The 18,249-nt window shown below is 35.3% G+C and overlaps 1 protein-coding gene across 1 annotated transcript; it reads left to right on the top strand.

The window, feature by feature from the left end:
• The first annotated feature begins 810 nt into the window (after nucleotides 1–810).
• On the top strand, nucleotides 811–18,249 carry LOC117329366 (ATP-binding cassette sub-family E member 1-like). Its single transcript, XM_033887288.1, has 16 exons — nucleotides 811–947; nucleotides 1,990–2,126; nucleotides 2,494–2,579; nucleotides 2,862–2,959; nucleotides 3,343–3,460; nucleotides 4,008–4,145; nucleotides 8,934–9,003; nucleotides 12,727–12,823; nucleotides 13,293–13,504; nucleotides 14,207–14,356; nucleotides 14,861–14,992; nucleotides 15,100–15,269; nucleotides 15,702–15,844; nucleotides 16,223–16,345; nucleotides 16,672–16,783; nucleotides 17,529–18,249. The coding sequence occupies exons 2-16, from the start codon at nucleotides 2,006–2,008 to the stop codon at nucleotides 17,574–17,576; spliced, it is 1,818 nt and encodes a 605-aa protein (XP_033743179.1). The 5' UTR covers nucleotides 811–947; nucleotides 1,990–2,005; the 3' UTR covers nucleotides 17,577–18,249.

Genomic DNA, 18,249 nt, shown 5'->3' with positions numbered 1-18,249 from the left:
TACTAGGCTTAATTTACTATCGTACTTATTTTTGTTACTTTCCTGGCCTACGGGGGCCCCGGACTTTGTAGGTGAATTCCCCGACGTATTTTGATCTCTTTTCTTTTTAGCTTCTTCCCATAACAGTCTCTCCTGTTCCCTTTCCGCTTTTGTCAAATCGCTACTTACTATCAATATTACTTTATCAAAATGTCATTTATGTGGGAGAAGACTGATATAGGCAAAGCCTGTTGTCAAATCCCTTTGTACTATATCATCTTGTATAATAAAATTTGTTGAAATGAAAAAATCGCTACTGATCTTTATCTTTTTAAAAGCATCTTCATCCCCCGAGTTCTTCATATTTCTGAATAAAGATTTTTTTATTCTCCAGATTATTCAGTGTTATCAACAATGACAATATTATTCAATGGTCGCAATGCACATCTATATTGTGTCTTTCTTTGTCATGCTTTGTCGATTTTTTTTCGAAAGCGGACATACTGTATATATATATATATCCACGTCTCTGTTACATGTATCGCATGAAATTACTTCTTGTCACTTGTTTCTGAATAAGATGTAACTTTTCCGGCCATATCACAATATTAGAATTATCTAGTGTGGATGCGTTTCCGGTACTAATCTAGGTCTTTTGTTTGCTTGTAAAACCATATTAAAATGCGGTATTTAACATGAAAAGTTCACCTTGGAACGCTCAAAACATCTGTAGTTGTTAAAATATGCAAATATTCACCTGATCTGTATGGTTCCACATCGATTTTCACATCTAAGTCAAATAAAATGTCAGTTAAGCATCTCGGTGACCCGGAGCAACATATTACGCCAACAGCATGCTTCCTCTGGAGGCGGCCATTTTTTCCCACCGAAGCAGCCACGACGGTGGGAAAACAAAGTACGCAAAACTTTGAATCAGACGAGTCTACATATCCAATCTTTCAAATCTGGTGGGTTAAGTATACGAACAATCTATCTATTTCTTAACTACTACCGTAAACTGTTAATTAGGCTTTATTTTGTTTGTATGAGCTGGTCAGGATTTGGGATCTACTCGGGTAAATGTATCGAATGTAGCCTATAACGACCGGCTCGAATGAAATTGAGGCCATATTTCAGTACCATATATCTCATTATCATAGTTACTAGTTCTTTTTTCCCCACGGTAGATTTATAACGCTTTTCGTTTAAAGCCATTTTGATTTTGATTTCATATTGTTTTCCCATCATTCTTGGCGAGACAACATATGGCAGATTTTCAGAAATTTTTAAGAACATATTGTGTTTAGAGTTGACCAGACTTGATTTCTGTTACTCTTAATATAAGTGTATGGCCTTATTCGTATTAGTTTAGAAGATGTAATGTTCTTCATGGGTGGTTTCTGTGTCTTATGCATATATCCCGTTTGTATCATTTTTTCATACCGGAGAAAAATAAAAACTTCACTAAAAAGTAGGTGTGACATAATTATCGTGAAATATCGCACACGCGGTTCAAAATCATCACTTTTGATGGAAAACTAATCAGACATTTACAGATTCACTTATCTTACTGAACAGTTCTATTCTCCATCATGTAGCAGCTGATATGTTTTAAAGATCAATGTAAACAGACAGGCATTTAAAGCGTTTTTTATACTAGAGCCATTCACATGACATGACGAGGTAACCCAATACCAAGGGTATTTCTCAAAACTATGGTGTTCTGGTGTAAGATTAGGGAAAAAATTATTTATACAGTACAATAAAATCCATAATCATTGAAGTCATAAAAAACTGTTCAAAATTAGAGTATATACAAAAGCTATCATGACCTATAGCAATATAAATTGGCTATTTACTTAATGGAACAAAGTCAGTTTGTACTGGAGATCAGACGGCTTAAAATTAATTGGATATTTACATTAATGTTTAAAGCTAAAACACATAGACTTCATCACTGTAGTTTGAAGTATGTTTGTTATAATTATGTACATGTTTTCCTACATGCAGATTTTCAACCAGCACCATGTCACGAGGAGGGTCCGGTTCGGACAAACTAACTCGTATTGCTATTGTCAGTACTGATAAGTGCAAACCAAAAAAATGTCGACAAGAGTGCAAGAAAGCATGTCCAGTAGTCAGAATGGGTAGGTATACGTAAAGCTGTGTTTCATTATTAAGAAAATTAATTTGACAATAAATAGGAGTTAGTCAGGGTAATGTTGAAGGGGATATGCCACTCAAAACTGTTAAAAAAATATGTTTTCCAATGTTATTTCATTTTTATTTTTTTACAAAGTTCATTACGATTCAAAAGTTAATGAAGTTTTTAGTACTGTCATCCTTGATTTTTAGGAAATCTTGTCATAGACTTTTAGCATTGCGACACTGATATTGTAAATATACCTAATCATGTTTTTTCTAGTAATAATTATCATATCTATATAAAAGAACCATAGCATGAAAAGTAAAACGTTATGTACAAGGTATTTAATTTTGATATTTCATTTACAGGGAAGCTGTGTATAGAAGTATCTCCTGCAGATAAGCTTGCATTCATATCGGAAGAACTATGCATAGGTTGTGGTATCTGTGCCAAGGTAAAGTTTTCATCATTTAGTTCCTTGTGTTTGCATCCAATACTGACTGTACCAGTTACATGTATATATTATATGTGGGTAGAGGGTGGGAAAATACTTACCATTCCTTTACAGAATTAGTTTGAAAACATCCGCATTGTGTTCTCATTCAAGTATCGGAGTGATGTTGTATTAAAACTTTGTATTACCATTTTGGATTGTCAAGATATCTGTTAAGAATTCATTTTTTTTAAACTATTACAGAAATGTAGAATTTATCTTATTTTTTTTTAACTATTACAGAAATGTCCTTTTGAAGCTATTTCCATCATTAATCTTCCCAGTAACCTGGAAAAAGACACCACTCACAGATACAGTGCAAACTCTTTCAAACTCCACAGGTAAAACAGCTTGGCCTACAAGTCAGTTCTTTTAACAAAGTGTTAGTGCTTAGTTTCTAACAATAGATAAATGTTATGCTCATATATAGTTACATGTATAATCTTTGATGCAATTCTGATTTAAATTACGAGTAAAGAAGTATTTTGTCTTCCATCGCAAGTAACAAAAAGTCCAGCTGAATGTTAAAAATGTTATTTGGAGAACAAGAACTGCTGCACTGGTGAAGACCTGTCAGCAGTTATTTTGTTGCAGGGATCCTCTATATTTTGAAATTATGTCCCCACTTAGTGTCTGTCCATAACAACCTTGTGTACCTACTCGTGAACCCCCCCAAGACAGATTAGATTTTGATGGTCATTAATCTCTGGATTTTTGTTTTCAGATTACCCATACCTAGACCTGGAGAAGTGCTGGGGTTGGTAGGAACCAATGGTATTGGCAAGTCAACGGCATTGAAAATTCTAGCTGGAAAACAGAAACCTAACCTTGGAAAATTCAATGCAAGTTATTCATAACTTAACTTCTTTTCAACTAAATATCTTAAACTTCTTTTCAACTAAATATCTTAAAGAGTTAACATTTTAGTATGATGGACACTATTTATTTTGTGTGTTTGTTTGGGTTTTTTTTTTTTTTAATTTAGTATTTCTGGATATCTGGACCTCATGGAACAATATTAAAACAATTTGAGGAAAAAATGAAACTCAGATTCTAAAAAAATGTCTAGATTATCCCTCCAAATTTCAATTTCTGTTTTAGACAGCATTTAAAGTTGATTTGCTGGTTGAATAACTGGACAACAATTTCAGGAGTAAAAAAGCATTTATAAATAGCAAATTACAAATAAGAAACGGAACAGAAGTATTGACTGCTGATAAATATGAAGGGAGATAACCTATATTCATGATGGATTTAAACATAATCGGTTCTACATTACCATAATATTATTGGAATTTTATTTAAGAAAGCATGAGAATATTCACTTCATAATTTGTCTTTCTTGTTTCATCAAGCTGTCATCACAGAAGTTATCTCCCTTTATTACAGGACCCACCAGACTGGACAGAGATCCTCACATACTTTAGGGGATCCGAACTCCAGAACTACTTCACCAAGATTTTAGAAGATGACCTGAAAGCTGTGACTAAACCTCAGTATGTTGATCAGATCCCCAAGGCAGTTAAGGTAATTGTCACACTGATGTCTGTTTGTGACAGATGTATAATTGTGGTATCAGGGGAAATGTTGTATTATTTTTAAACCAGAACATGTGGTATAGTATAAAAGATATACAAATAATTTTATATACTTTCAGGTTTCCTAATGTAGCATAATACAGGAAACTGAACATTTCCTTTTTAGCCCACCATCATCAGATGGTGGGCTATTCAAATCGCCCTGCGTCCGTGGTCCGTCGTCCGTCCGTCCCTCCGTCCGTCCGTCCGTCCGTCCCTCCGTCCGTCCGTAAACAATTCTTGTTATCGCTAATCCTCAGAAAGTACTAAAGGGATCTTTCTCAAATTTCATATGTAGGTTCCCCTTGGTGCCTAGTTATGCATATTGCATTTTGAGACCAATCGGAAAACAACATGGCCGACAGGCAGCCATCTTGGATTTTGACAATTGAAGTTCGTTATCGCTATTTCTGAGAAAGTACAGAAGGGATCTTTCTCAAATTCCATATGTAGGTTTCCCTTGGTGCCTAGTTATGCATATTGCATTTTGAGACCAATCGGTAAGTAACATGGCCGACAGGCAGCCATCTTGGATTTTAACAATTGAAGTTTGTTATCGCTATTTCTGAGAAAGTACTGAAGGGATCTTTCTCAAATTCCATATGTAGGTTTCCCTTGGTGCCTAGTTATGCATATTGCATTTTGAGACCAATCGGAAAACAACATGGCCGCCAGGCAGCCATCTTGGATTTTGACAATTGAAGTTTGTTATCGCTAATCCTCAGAAAGTACTGAATGGATCTTTCTCAAATTCCATATGTAGGTTTCCCTTGGTGCCTAGTTATGCATATTGCATTTTGAGACCAATCGGAAAACAACATGGCCGCCAGGCAGCCATCTTGGATTTTGACAATTGAAGTTCATTATCACTATTTCTGAGAAAGTTATGAAGGGATCTTTCTCAAATTTCATATGTAGGTTCCCCTTGGTGCCTAGTTATGCATATTGCATTTTGAGACCAATCGGTAAGCAACATGGCCGACAGGCAGCCATCTTGGATTTTGACAATTGAAGTTTGTTATCGCTATTTCTCAGAAAGTACTGAAGGGATCTTTCTCAAATTTCACATGTAGGTTCCCCTTGGTGCCTAGTTATGCATATTGCATTTTGAGACCAATCGGAAAACAACATGGCCGACAGGCAGCCATCTTGGATTTTGACAATTGAAGTTTGTTATCGCTATTTCTCAGAAAGTAATGAAGGGATCTTTCCCAAATGTCATATGTAGGTTCCCCTTGGTGCCTAGTTATGCATATTGTATTTTGAGACCAATCTGAAAACAACATGGCCAACAGGTAGCCATCTTGGATTTTGACAATTGAAGTTTGTTATCGCTATTTCTGAGAAAGTACTGAAGGGATCTTTCTCAAATTTCACATGTAGGTTCCCCTTGGTGCCTAGTTACGCATATTGCATTTTGAGACCAATCGGAAAACAACATGGCCGACAGGCAGCCATCTTGGATATTGATAATTGAAGTTTGTTATCGCTATTTCTCAGAAAGTAATGAAGGGATCTTTCCCAAATTTTATATGTAGGTTCCCCTCGGGGACATTTTGAGACCAATCAGAAAACAACATGGCCGACAGGCAGCCATCTTGGATTTTGACAATTGAAGTTTGTTATCGCTATTTCTGAGAAAGTACTGAAGGGATCTTTCTCAAATTTCACATGTAGGTTCCCCTTGCTGCCTAGTTATGCATATTGCATTTGAGACCAATCAGAAAACAACATGGCCGACAGGCAGCCATCTTGGATTTTGACAATTGAAGTTTGTTATCGCTATTTCTGAGAAAGTACTGAAGGGATCTTTCTCAAATTTCATATGTAGGTTCCCCTTGCTGCCTAGTTATGCATATTGCATTTGAGACCTATTGGAAAACAACATGGCCAACAGGCAGCCATCTTGGATATTGACAATTGAAGTTTGTTATCGCTATTTCTCAGAAAGTACTGAAGGAATCTTCCTCAAATTTCATATGTAGGTTTCCCTCAGTGCCTAGTTATGCATATTGGGACCAATCCGAAAACAGCATGCCCGACAGACAGCCATTATCGCTAAATCTTAAATTCTATATATAATAGGTTCCCCTGGTTTGAAAAGTACTAGCTATAGAGGGCTGTTTCTGAATTTACACAGATTAGTAAGACTTAAAGGAAGGGAAAAGTAGAGAAAAGATCAATCTGACATGGAACCTATAAAGATCATTCAATGGTGGGCGCCAAGATCCCTCTGGGATCTCTTGTTTGTATTTGTTTATAATCTGTTGAATTCTTGAACTCTTTTGTTAGTACAATGTGGAGTTTATGATTAATAATGGATGCAGATGTTTATGATGAAACACTTTTCCCGAAAATGAAACTCCTCCCTAACTTGCTGTAAATTATAACTAGCCTTTCCTATAACATGTCTTACCAGGGTATCTCTCATGTTTATGTCTGCTCGGTTTCGAATATCAAATCAAACAGCTACTGAAGTTATGTCGACGTCTGCATGGTTCCCAAGATAAATCAAACAATTTATGAAGAATTGATGTCAAGATGTCTGCTCAGTTTCCAAGTTCAAATCAAATAATGACTGAAGTTATGTCAAGAAATTTGCTCAGTTTCTGAGATCTAAAATCAAACAGTTACTGTCCAAAAGTTAATGTAGTTGTAAGTAGATTTGAAGAATGCATCTATAATTGAAAATGAGGGGGAGGGGGGGGGGGGGGGGTGAAACACTAATGATTAAAAACAGAAATGAGAAGACAATTTGTTTGTAGAATGCTACAACCTGATCTTTTATCTTTACAATAAATCTACAAAACAAGGATAATTCCTGAGTATGTTGATCTCCAATGTGATAAAAGCTTTTATCACAGTTTTGTGTGTTTGTACTCCATATATAAACTCCAACTTGGTAAAGTGGGTATGTGGTATTTAAATCACATTGTATTGTGTACAAGATACCTTGTGAACCCTTGGATAGATTGAGTTCATACTGACTCGCATCTTAACATTACTCAATCAAGGTCGCCATCTTGGTCCCCTAAAAGATTTAGGTGGTCATCGTTCAAGGTAAAAGTCCAGGATTGCACACCTTTTACTTTAATCAATGGAGTTAATGATTAAATATGGATACAGATGTTTGTGATGAAACACTTTTCCCGAAAATGAGACTCCATCAGACTTTGCAGTGACCCTACATACTGTCACTGTTGGTACTTCCTCTTCAGTTTGCATAATTATTTTGCAAAGCGCTGTAACAATTGGTATGTATAAGGTTGGGGTTTTTTTTTGTTTTTTTTTTATAGATAAAATAAAACAATCTTAGTTCCTTAGTACCTACACTGGATTTTCTCAGGTCTTAACTATTAGAAGGCTATTTCAGTTAATTCTACCTAACGACAGGACTTTAGGTTTGTCAAACAGGGACTTTCTTTCTGGAGTCCCTGAAGGATACAATATTACTGGACTTATTTTGAACATCTTCAGAATCAATAAATTCATACACTGTTTCACCTTTTTTGCCTTTAACTATGGAGTTTATGATTAAATATGGAGACAGATGTTGATGATGAAACACTTTTCCCGAAAATGAGACTCCATCAGAATTTGCAGTGACCTTACATACTGTCACAGTTAGTGCTTCCTCTTAAGTTTGCATGATAATTTTAAGCAGAATGCTGTAACAATTGGTGCATCTGCTTTTTTTCGATAGAAATTAAGCAATCCACATTCGGTAATACCTACACAGGATTTTCTCTGGTCTGTCAGAAGGCTATTCCAGTTAATTACCTCAGACGAATGTTGAATGATTTAAACATCTTCAGAAACAGAATAAATTCATACATTGTTTAACGCTTTTGGTGTTTAACTTAGGAGTTTATGATTAAATATGGAAACTGATGTTTATGATGAAACACTTTTCCCGAAAATGAGACTCCTACTTATGAGAAGAAATGTGTTTTCAGATTGTAGTATAAACTGTATTACACCAGTGGTTTTTGAACTTGATATTTTAATAGTTGAATGTATTCTAATGTGGATTGCGGTGACTGAACATGTCTCGTTTTCTTGGTCCCTGTTACTTGTATTTGGAATGATCAAGAAATGTAAATGATGATTACAATAAAGAAATATGACACAGTACTCTATATTTTATCTTTGCTAGCCAAGGCTTCATAACTTCGTATTCACCATTGCAGATTAGAGTCCAGTTTTCCTTCCAGTGCTACCGAGCAAACCTTAACTAAAATTTATGTTGTAAGATTGTTCCAGATTGGCTGCCAATGCATTTCCTTTGTTGTCTTTACATTTATAATATAATCATTTATATCTAACTGATCAAATACAGAAAATATTCCCCGAATATTCCCCTCCTAAGACCTTTGTGTTTGTTTAACACACACAGGGTCTCGACACAAATTTCCAATCCACTGTCTATATATATATATATGTGTATTATGTATGATATAATATGGACCAAGGATTGGGAATTTATGCAAAGTCACTGTATTTACCTGACTGTCAACCTGTAATATAAAAGACACAATTTCATTGGATGTTCTGAAAAGCCTGGACATGATGATTTGAATGCTCATCAGAAAACCAAACTAAATCTGCCATGAGCCCTATGATGTTATGGGGCCTTGGCTAGTGAAGATGGGCATATTGGAGAAAGTTTATTTATTTATTTTCAGTTGCATTATTGTAATTAATATTTTGTGCATTATCAAAATTAATTTTGTTGTAGGGATCTGTGCAATTCCTTTTGGACAAGAAAGATGACACCAAAAGTCAAATAGAAGTCTGTACTCAACTAGGTAAGAAACACTTCAAAAAGGTAATGATTTCTTTTGATTATCCCCTGCAATAACGCTCTACAAAGTTTGCAAAAATAAATTACCATGACCCATATACAAGTTCACAGAGGTCTACTTTGTTAAAACCCCAAATGCTTTTTTGATTGACTGAAAGGCTTAGAATTAAGATACACATATTTGCCTTATTCAAGGGGTCAAATTTGTTTAATCACAGTCTAGATAAGTTCTTTTGATTAACTAAAAGACAGTTGTCACAGAAGAACGATACAGGCCCATTTAGTCTCTTGTTGTGGAATTTACTAACTGGTTTTCTGTGATAAGTGTGTTTTTTTTGGCCTGTAACTAGAAGGAAAGACTTGTGATGAATGAAAGGAATATGCTGTTCACATTCAGACTCCACAATGGTGTGAATATCCTACTTATCTGAAGTCTCCCTAAACTAAAAGAAACACATCAAAATGGTTAAGAGGATTTGTCTTGCAAAATAGCCGAATCCAAACTTGAGTTTTACTTTTTGAAGAATTAGAGTAAAAGACCACTAACTCAATTCAAATTACTCAGAACTGTAATACACCCTATTCATCAAACTGTTTATATTATTTCTTTGTAAGTTAACCTCGGACAATTCAGACCTGCTATTTCCATAGATTTGCATGCTAGAACTCATTCCTAGATTATTAATGCAGTCAAAGGTATATAGTTAAGCCATAGGAATAACATTGTGAATCAGTACATGGCTATTGATTTGGAATTCTCGGATCCATTTTTGAATTTTAAAGAAGCCTGAAATTTTGATAGATTATGAGATTTGGTAAGAGCTCCTTTTAATGATCTAGCTAGCTTGGAAAGACTTGTGATGAATGAAAGGAATATGCTGTTCACATTCAGACTCCACAATGGTGTGAATATCCTACATATCTGAATTCTCCCTAAACTAAAAGAAACACATCAAAATGGTTAAGAAGTTTTCTTACAAAATAGCAGAATCCAAACTTGAGTTTTACTTTTTGAAGAATTAGAGTAAAAAGACCACTAACTCAATTTAAAATTACTCAAAACTGTAATACACCCAATTCATCAAACTGTTTATTTCTTTGTAAGTTAACCTCGGACAATTCAGACCTGCTATTTCCATAGATTTGCATGCTAGAACTCATTCCTAGATAATTAATGCAGTCAAAGGTATATAGTTAAGCCATAGGAATAACATTGTGAATCAGTACATGGCTATTGATTTGGAATTCTCGTATCCATTTTCGAATTTTAAAGAAGCCTGAAATTTTGATAGATTATGAGATTTGGTAAGAGCTCCTTTTAATGATCTAGCTAGCATGGAAAGACTTGTGATGAATGAAAGGAATATGCTGTTCACATTCAGACTCCACAATGGTGTGAATATCCTACATATCTGAAGTCCGTTCTCACCATGAATGGTAACATTTTTATCTTGCCACAATGAAGATGTTACTTTACCATAAACCTCATTGTTAATCACTTAAGCGCTAAAACAATTCCTTCAGCATAGTTTCTTAGAAAGTTTAAGAGAAAGTGTGAGAAGGGGAGAGGAGATGTGCGTTGGTATGATGGGAGAGAGGAGATGTGCATCAAGGAGGGGAGACATGCATTGGGATGCTAAGGGAAGGTTGAGGAGATGTGCATTGGGATGCTGGAGGAAGGAGAAGGAGGTGTGCATTGGGATGCTTGCAGAGGGAGACGTGCATTGGGATGCTTGCAGAGGGAGACGTGCATTGGGATGCTTGCAGAGGGGAGACGTGCATTGGGATGCTTGCAGAGGGGAGACGTGCATTGGGATGCTTGCAGAGGGAGACGTGCATTGGAATGCTGAGGGAGGGGAGGCCCATGGTGAAAGAAAATATTGGAAAGAAGGGAGAGTGCTAAAGATAATGATCTATCATGCATCCTAGAACTTATTGCTATATCAATTTTGCAGCCAAACAGTGTACTCACAAGTTTTAAGACATGTGGTAGTTTTTGAAAAATAAGAGATTGAATAAAATTGGTGTAAATATATATCCTGAAAAATAGCCTGTTCATAGTGTAGATAATATCAAGCTGTTTTTGCCTCAACTGTCTTTTAATGAGAAACTGCCAAATCTGTTACAGTATGTGAATCAGCGCACAGAGATTTGGAATGCCCTGATACATTTCTAAGCTGTAGGAAACCTAAAAAATCTATAATTCTGAAATTCATTATGTGTAAAGACATGTGATGAATGAAAGGAATTTGCTGTTCACATTCAGACCCCACAATGGTGTGAATATCCTATGTATCTGATGTCTCCTTGAACCATGGAAACAATGGTCACATGTTTTTATTTTGTTGAAACCGGAACAGATGCGCGATTTACCTGTTACTTTTCTGTCAGCTCATTGTCAACCCCCACATTAGTGCCAAAGAAGTTCCTTTAAATTAATTTCTTAGAAAGTTTGAGAGGAAGACTGAGTAGGGGAGGGGAGATATGCATTCCAATGCTGGGGGAGGGGGACATGCATCGGGATGCTGGGGGAGGGGGACATGCATCGGGATGCTGGGGGAGGGGGACATGCATCGGGATGCTGGGGAAGGGGAGACATGCATTGGGATGCTGTGGAAGGGGAAGCACAAGATGAGAGAAAATATTGGTGAAGAGACTAGTGATGAATAAAAGGAATATGCTGTTCACATTCAGACTCCACAATGGTGTGAATATCCTACGTATCTGAAGTCTCATTTATTACGTAGTGATTCGTTGCTACTTAGATTTTTGTCTCTGCTACCAATGGTTTTACTTTTCGGTCATCCTTATTGACTGTCTCAGCATTGTCATTAGCATAGAAAGTTCATTATAAGCATATGATGATCTATGGAAGTATGTTCCCCTAAACTGATCGCAGCACTAACGTTGCTGATAGAATTTGCTTGACAAAATGAAACTAGTGACTTCTGGAAATTATACCAGTTGGAATTAGAGTACATTTGTATATATGCTTATCATCTTTTAGTGAAAGATTTACTTTAACTTACTTTATTTACAATTTTCAAATAATATTAGGTTAAAATTAACAATGCTGAAAAGATGTTAGAAAACTTGACATGGTCATATCTGATATAGTTGTATTTTCTTTTTAGAGTGCAACAAAAGTTACAAAATTACATTTAATTCTATTATAAATGTACCATGCATATGTATATAGCATAGATTTCTGTCATATGTCTTATCCTTTTTAACTGCCACACCTCATCATGAGCCGATGTGTTATTGAATGTGGGCAGTATGTAACTTTTATTTATAAAATGCCCAAACATTGAGTTGTACTAATTAAAGCCAAGGATGAACATTTTTAGCTGTTCACATACAGATTTTCTGTGGTGAGAAACATACAAATTCTGAGGCTTCTGTACCAAATTTTTTTTTACCAATTACATTTAAAAGTTTAGGAATATTTCTGCACAAAAACATGTCGGTTTTAATCAATATAACTAAAACATGAATATAATGTGTAAAGACAAATTTTAGCCTTGAATACTATGCCAGAAATGTGGCTTTTGTTGTTTAAAATCGGTTTGTAGTTATGAATGGTACAACAATTAGGGAAGACAACTTTTTTTAAATTCATGTTTTCACAGAGAAAGTCGTTTCTCTAGAAACTGGACAAATAGTATTTTTTTACTTGAATATAGTAGGTCCTATGATTTTAAATGCCTTGTTTGACCTTACTCAGATCTGCTACATGTACGAGACCGAAATGTAGAAGCACTGTCAGGAGGAGAACTACAGCGATTTGCCTGTGCTATTGTGTGTATACAGGATGCAGACATGTATGTATAGAGATGTTTAGCAAATTTACAATTATCAAAGTAAAAGATTGCATTAACAGGCATCACTCTGTTTAACTGGTATTTTAATTATATCCAAAAGGAATATGTAATAATATATGAACCTATATATTGAATGCAAGAGTAAAACCCACAAGGATGGATCATAATAATAGTTTGAAATGAGAAAGAAGATGGACAGATAGTTGTAAAATGTTTTCTTGTCATACAATCCATGTTCATGTGTAATAGCTGAATAAGATGCTACTTAAAAAACCTAAATTTTCTCCAGCAACACTTGTAATCAATTTTGGGTTTGTTTTTACAGAAATAGGGTATAGGGCTATTAAGTAAAAACCTTAAGGTTTAATTTGGCCCGTGGATGTCATTACATGACAGTTCTCAACTTACTTGCAATACATGTAGCCAATGGAAAATGAACAGCTTGATGATAATGAATCCTCCTTTGTAGATTCATGTTTGATGAACCATCCAGTTACCTGGATGTGAAACAGAGATTAAAGGCTGCTATAGCAATCCGAGATCTCATCGCCCCTACCAAGTACATCATTGTAGTGGAGCATGACTTGTCTGTCCTTGACTATCTGTCTGACTTTATCTGCTGTCTGTATGGTGTCCCAGGGGCTTATGGTGTTGTCACTATGCCCTTCAGTGTACGAGAAGGTAAGTAAAAACAATAAAAATTGTCTTGCATTTTCTGATCAATGATGTAAACAGTTGTGTCTCAAGTTACAACTTGATTTAGTTGACACAAATGGGTTTTCTTTTTCAATCAAGTTTTTAGCCCACCATCATCAGATGCTGGGCTATTCAAATCGCCCTGCGTCCGTGGTCCGTCTGTCCCTCCGTCCGTAAACAATTCTTGTTATCGCTAATCCTCAGAAAGTACTGAAGGGATCTTTCTCAAATTTCATATGTAGGTTGCCCTTGGTGCCTAGTTATGCATATTGCATTTTGAGACCAATCGGAAAACAACATGGCCGACAGGCAGCCATCTTGGATTTTGACAATTGAAGTTTGTTATCGCTATTTCTTAGAAGGTACTAAAGGGGTCTTTCTCAAATTTCGTATAGAGTTTCCCCTTGTTTGAAAAGTACTTGAGGAATGTTTCTCAATTTGCACTGATTAGTAAGAGGAAGGGAAAATAGAGAAAAGATCAATCTGACATGGAACCTATAAAGATCATTCAATGGTGGGTGCCAAGATCCCTCTGGAATCTCTTGGTTTTTTTTGTCAAGTTTTATTAAATTCAGCTCTGAAGTAAGAATAAGGAAGGTAATACATCTCACTATAATAATAAAGAAGATCAAAAGTTTGAATACATGTACATGTGGTATTAAGTGTGAAGTGTCTTTCCTTATACAGGTATAAACATATTTCTTGATGGATTTGTTCCAACGGAAAACTTACGATTCAGAGAAGTGTCACTAACATTCAAAGTGGCAGAAACTGCAATGGAGGAAGAAATCAAGAGGATGTGTCGATATGAATACCCAACCATGTCAAAGAAGTTAGGTAGGTATTCAACATATAATATAGCTTTTGGTGGAGAAAGACGAACTTTCCTGCTGGGAAAATGTTATTGTTCTATATTATAATACCTGTATTTCCTGCATACACAGGACAAAAAGAAACCAAAACAGAAATAAATATCAAATAAAAAAAATAAGGTTAACAAGAAGAGTAAGATTTAGAAGATATGTTTAAGAATTTTATTTAAAGTTAGGATTCTATTTCTTAAAGGTTTAATATAATATTTAATTGTTCATTGCTTATTAAGTCTTCAATTCATACTCTCAACCCTGTGAAATAACAAAACTGTAAAGTTCATGTGTTTGATTTTGGTTTTGTGGATTATGTCGATTTGAAAATATGTTGCAATGGTCTCAAGCAAGTATCACTGTATGTGGCAAAGGAAAAGACATACACACTGTTTTTATCAATGGCCTCGTTCAAGTCACTGTTAGAATCAGTGAAATACAAACTGGTAATTTTGTTGTATTAATATTCTTCTTTCAGGTAGTTTCCAAATGAATGTTGTTGAAGGTCAGTTTACTGACTCTGAGATCATTGTGATGCTGGGGGAGAATGGTACAGGGAAGACCACTTTCATCAGAATGATGGCTGGCAAACTTGAACCAGATGGAGAAGGTAGGAATACATTTTTATTATATTAGCACCAATGAAGTTTAACATAAATCATTCTTATTGTAAAAAAGCATTCCTAAAGTAACTTATTGAAAACTTTTTTCTTGTAGAAAAATGCCCAGTACTGAATGTGAGTTACAAGCCACAGAAAATCAGTCCAAAGTCTCAAGGTTCTGTGCGCCAACTGCTTCATGATCGGATACGTGATGCTTATATTCACCCACAGTTTGTTACTGATGTCATGAAGCCTCTACTTATCGAAGCCATTATGGACCAAGAGGTTAGCATTTGGGTAGAACACATACATAAAGTGTATAGCATTGAACAAATTTTACATTATATGAGTCAAACAACAACCCTATTTATCAGTCAGTTTGTCTGGCACATTTCATCATGTTTATGTCACAAGAATTGTTACGGATACCAATATTTAGCATCCTATTTCTTTGGGTCTAAAAATTGATGTTTGTTCTGATTTTTAATATCTTAAAAATTCTGAAGTGTTTTCAACTATTTTTTCAACAAACTATGCCAAAGTTTTGGTTCTAATCTGTTTTTAGCTCCATCACTGGGTGAAGGTGCTGGCTTATATGTTTCTCTTTAATTCTCTGTTCTGTGGGAAATATGTTAGATTATATTGGAATACATCCTGGACCAGGACATATCTAACACAAGCACAAAATTAATCGGTGGTGGTTTACCTTGATCACAGGTACAAAATCTGTCTGGAGGAGAGTTACAGCGAGTCGCCCTGTGTCTATGTCTGGGGAAACCAGCAGATGTGTACCTTATCGATGAACCGTCGGCCTACCTCGACTCAGAGCAGCGTCTACATGCTGCTAAAGTCATTAAAAGGTAAGTCACTCCTACACACTACATCTTAGGAAAAAAGACGAATCAGGATAGCACTGCATCATATTCATATTCTTGGATCCACATTTTTTTTATCCAATTTCAAAGTTTTTTATTGTTAAAATATATAATTCAATTAAACATATAGTGATTTATTGTGAAGGTATTGAATAATTATGAACGAAACAATGGGATTGGACAACAGGATATATTCTCCAAGTCTTTTCCCAAAGTTTGTATTTATTTAAATAAAAGCATCTCATAAAAAAATACTTCACTTTCAAATTAATGAGAGGAAACAACTTCACAGAACATTTGAAATAATTTAGATATCTTAGGAGGATTTTGATAATTTACTCATTTGTTTCTGTCCTATGACAGATTTATTTTGCATGCGAAGAAGACTGCCTTCGTAGTGGAGCACGATTTCATCATGGCTACCTACCTTGCTGACCGTGTGATAGTATTTGATGGCAACCCTGGCATCGACACCAGAGCCAATGCGTAAGTTTTTCTGACATTCGTCTTTAGGATTAAAGTTAATATGGCAATGATATGAAGATAATTAGATTAGAATCAATCATTAATTAAAATGTTGGTCATTATTTTCAGTGTTCAGAGTAAATGTTACATTAATTTCTTTCAAAATACATTTGAGAGCGGCTATTCATAGCTATATTGATGAAAAGGAATCCTTAAAATTTGGTCCAGATTTCTTAAATTTCAGTGTTTATTTTAGGAATTTCAATGGCATATAAGGTTGGTTAAAACAAAAATGAAATGAAATTTTATGAATCAGATTTATTTATAAACACATTGAACCTTTGTAGGCCACAATCATTGCTGAATGGAATGAACAAATTCCTAATGTCCTTGGAGATAACCTTCAGAAGAGACCCCAACAACTTCCGACCAAGGATCAACAAGCGAAACTCAGTCAAGGTATGATGATACTGCAAAAAGCAAAACAACCTAATAAACACCTACCAATCTGGGCATTATTAGTATCTAGGAAAGATGATGATAATGATATTAGATGCAAGACTTTTTCTGCCTTTAAACTTGGGTCTTATTTTGAACCACAATCCCAGTTGTGTATGTTGTTTATTTTAACCATTTAAATCCTCTACATTTCCAAAATCTTTAAATTTTGTATTTATGTGAAAACTTGAAATTCAGTAATCCATGTTCCCAATTTTTCCCCTTCATCTTTTCTGAATCAAAACTTCCGAATTCTGCCAGTTGGCAATTTTCCAAAATGGCCATGAGAAACACTTGTGATTATATGAGATTAATTTTGAAGGTTATAGGAAATAATGTCTGGCCTTAGCTTGTTAGTTCATAGTGAACTTGGGGGGGATTACAGGTTTCTCCTCCATCCATCTTGTACATATGTACGTAATGCCAAAGTTGTCAGTGCTCTAGTGGTTAACGTTTCATTCCTTGAGGGATTTGAACACAATATCTCGCACAAATTGTAGTTTCAGGGTTTTTGGGTCAAGGACACCATTACTATTTATTGGAGACTGGTAGGGAACATGTATTGCTTTAACAATACCCAGTATGCTCGTTAATGAAGCAAATTAGGATAAGTTGGGTGTTTTAAAATAGTTTTCAATTAAGATAAGATAGACATAGCATTGAAATATCAATGATATTATATATTTATTTATAATCTATTTTACAGGATTCTGAGCAGAAGAGAACAGGAAACTACTTCTTCCTGGAAGATTGAGTCAGTTCTGCCTTGAACATCTGGCTTGCCTCCTTTGGATGCAGTCTGCTTCACAGAATCTCAAGTGGCGAAGAAATGCTACTATCTTCAAATAAACCTAAACATTTTGATTCTGTGAAGCAGTTTGTTTCTGACATTTTAGAACATTGGTGCACCACTATTGTGAGACTGACTGATGTAGATTGGCCCCGTTACATCAGTTCTCATTGAATGTGGACTGGAACATGTGGATTCCTAGCTATGGATCGCTGCTATCCTGTGGGATATTCACAAAGAGAGCAGTTACGAAGTTTTAATGATCTAGGCCTGTTATTGTAAGGATATTTGTCGCCCCACAAAGATGTCACCTTAGAATGAATTAGAACTACCTTCATTCCGGTCTAGATCAACAGCAAAAAGAATCGCCACTTTTACAGTGATGATATTGTTTAATACAAATTTGATCAAAATGCTATAGTACTTTCTGATAACCAGCTGTGACCAGTAGAATTTCTTGTGTTCTAGACAAGAATAATTTCTGGACATTTTTTATTTACTATTTGAGGAATGGGGGATACTGGAATTTAATTGCTACTTCTTATTTACTGTGGAACTATGATGAGAGTTATTAGACAAATGAAATTGGTATTTTGATCAGTAGTTACCAGGACATATTAAATTATTCTTTGCAAGA

The sequence above is a fragment of the Pecten maximus genome, chromosome 6, assembly GCF_902652985.1.
Source record: "Pecten maximus chromosome 6, xPecMax1.1, whole genome shotgun sequence".
Lineage (NCBI taxonomy): Eukaryota > Metazoa > Mollusca > Bivalvia > Pectinida > Pectinidae > Pecten > Pecten maximus.
The sequence above is the reverse complement of the archived record's forward strand: the minus strand, read 5'-3'. Positions and strand labels throughout refer to the sequence as shown.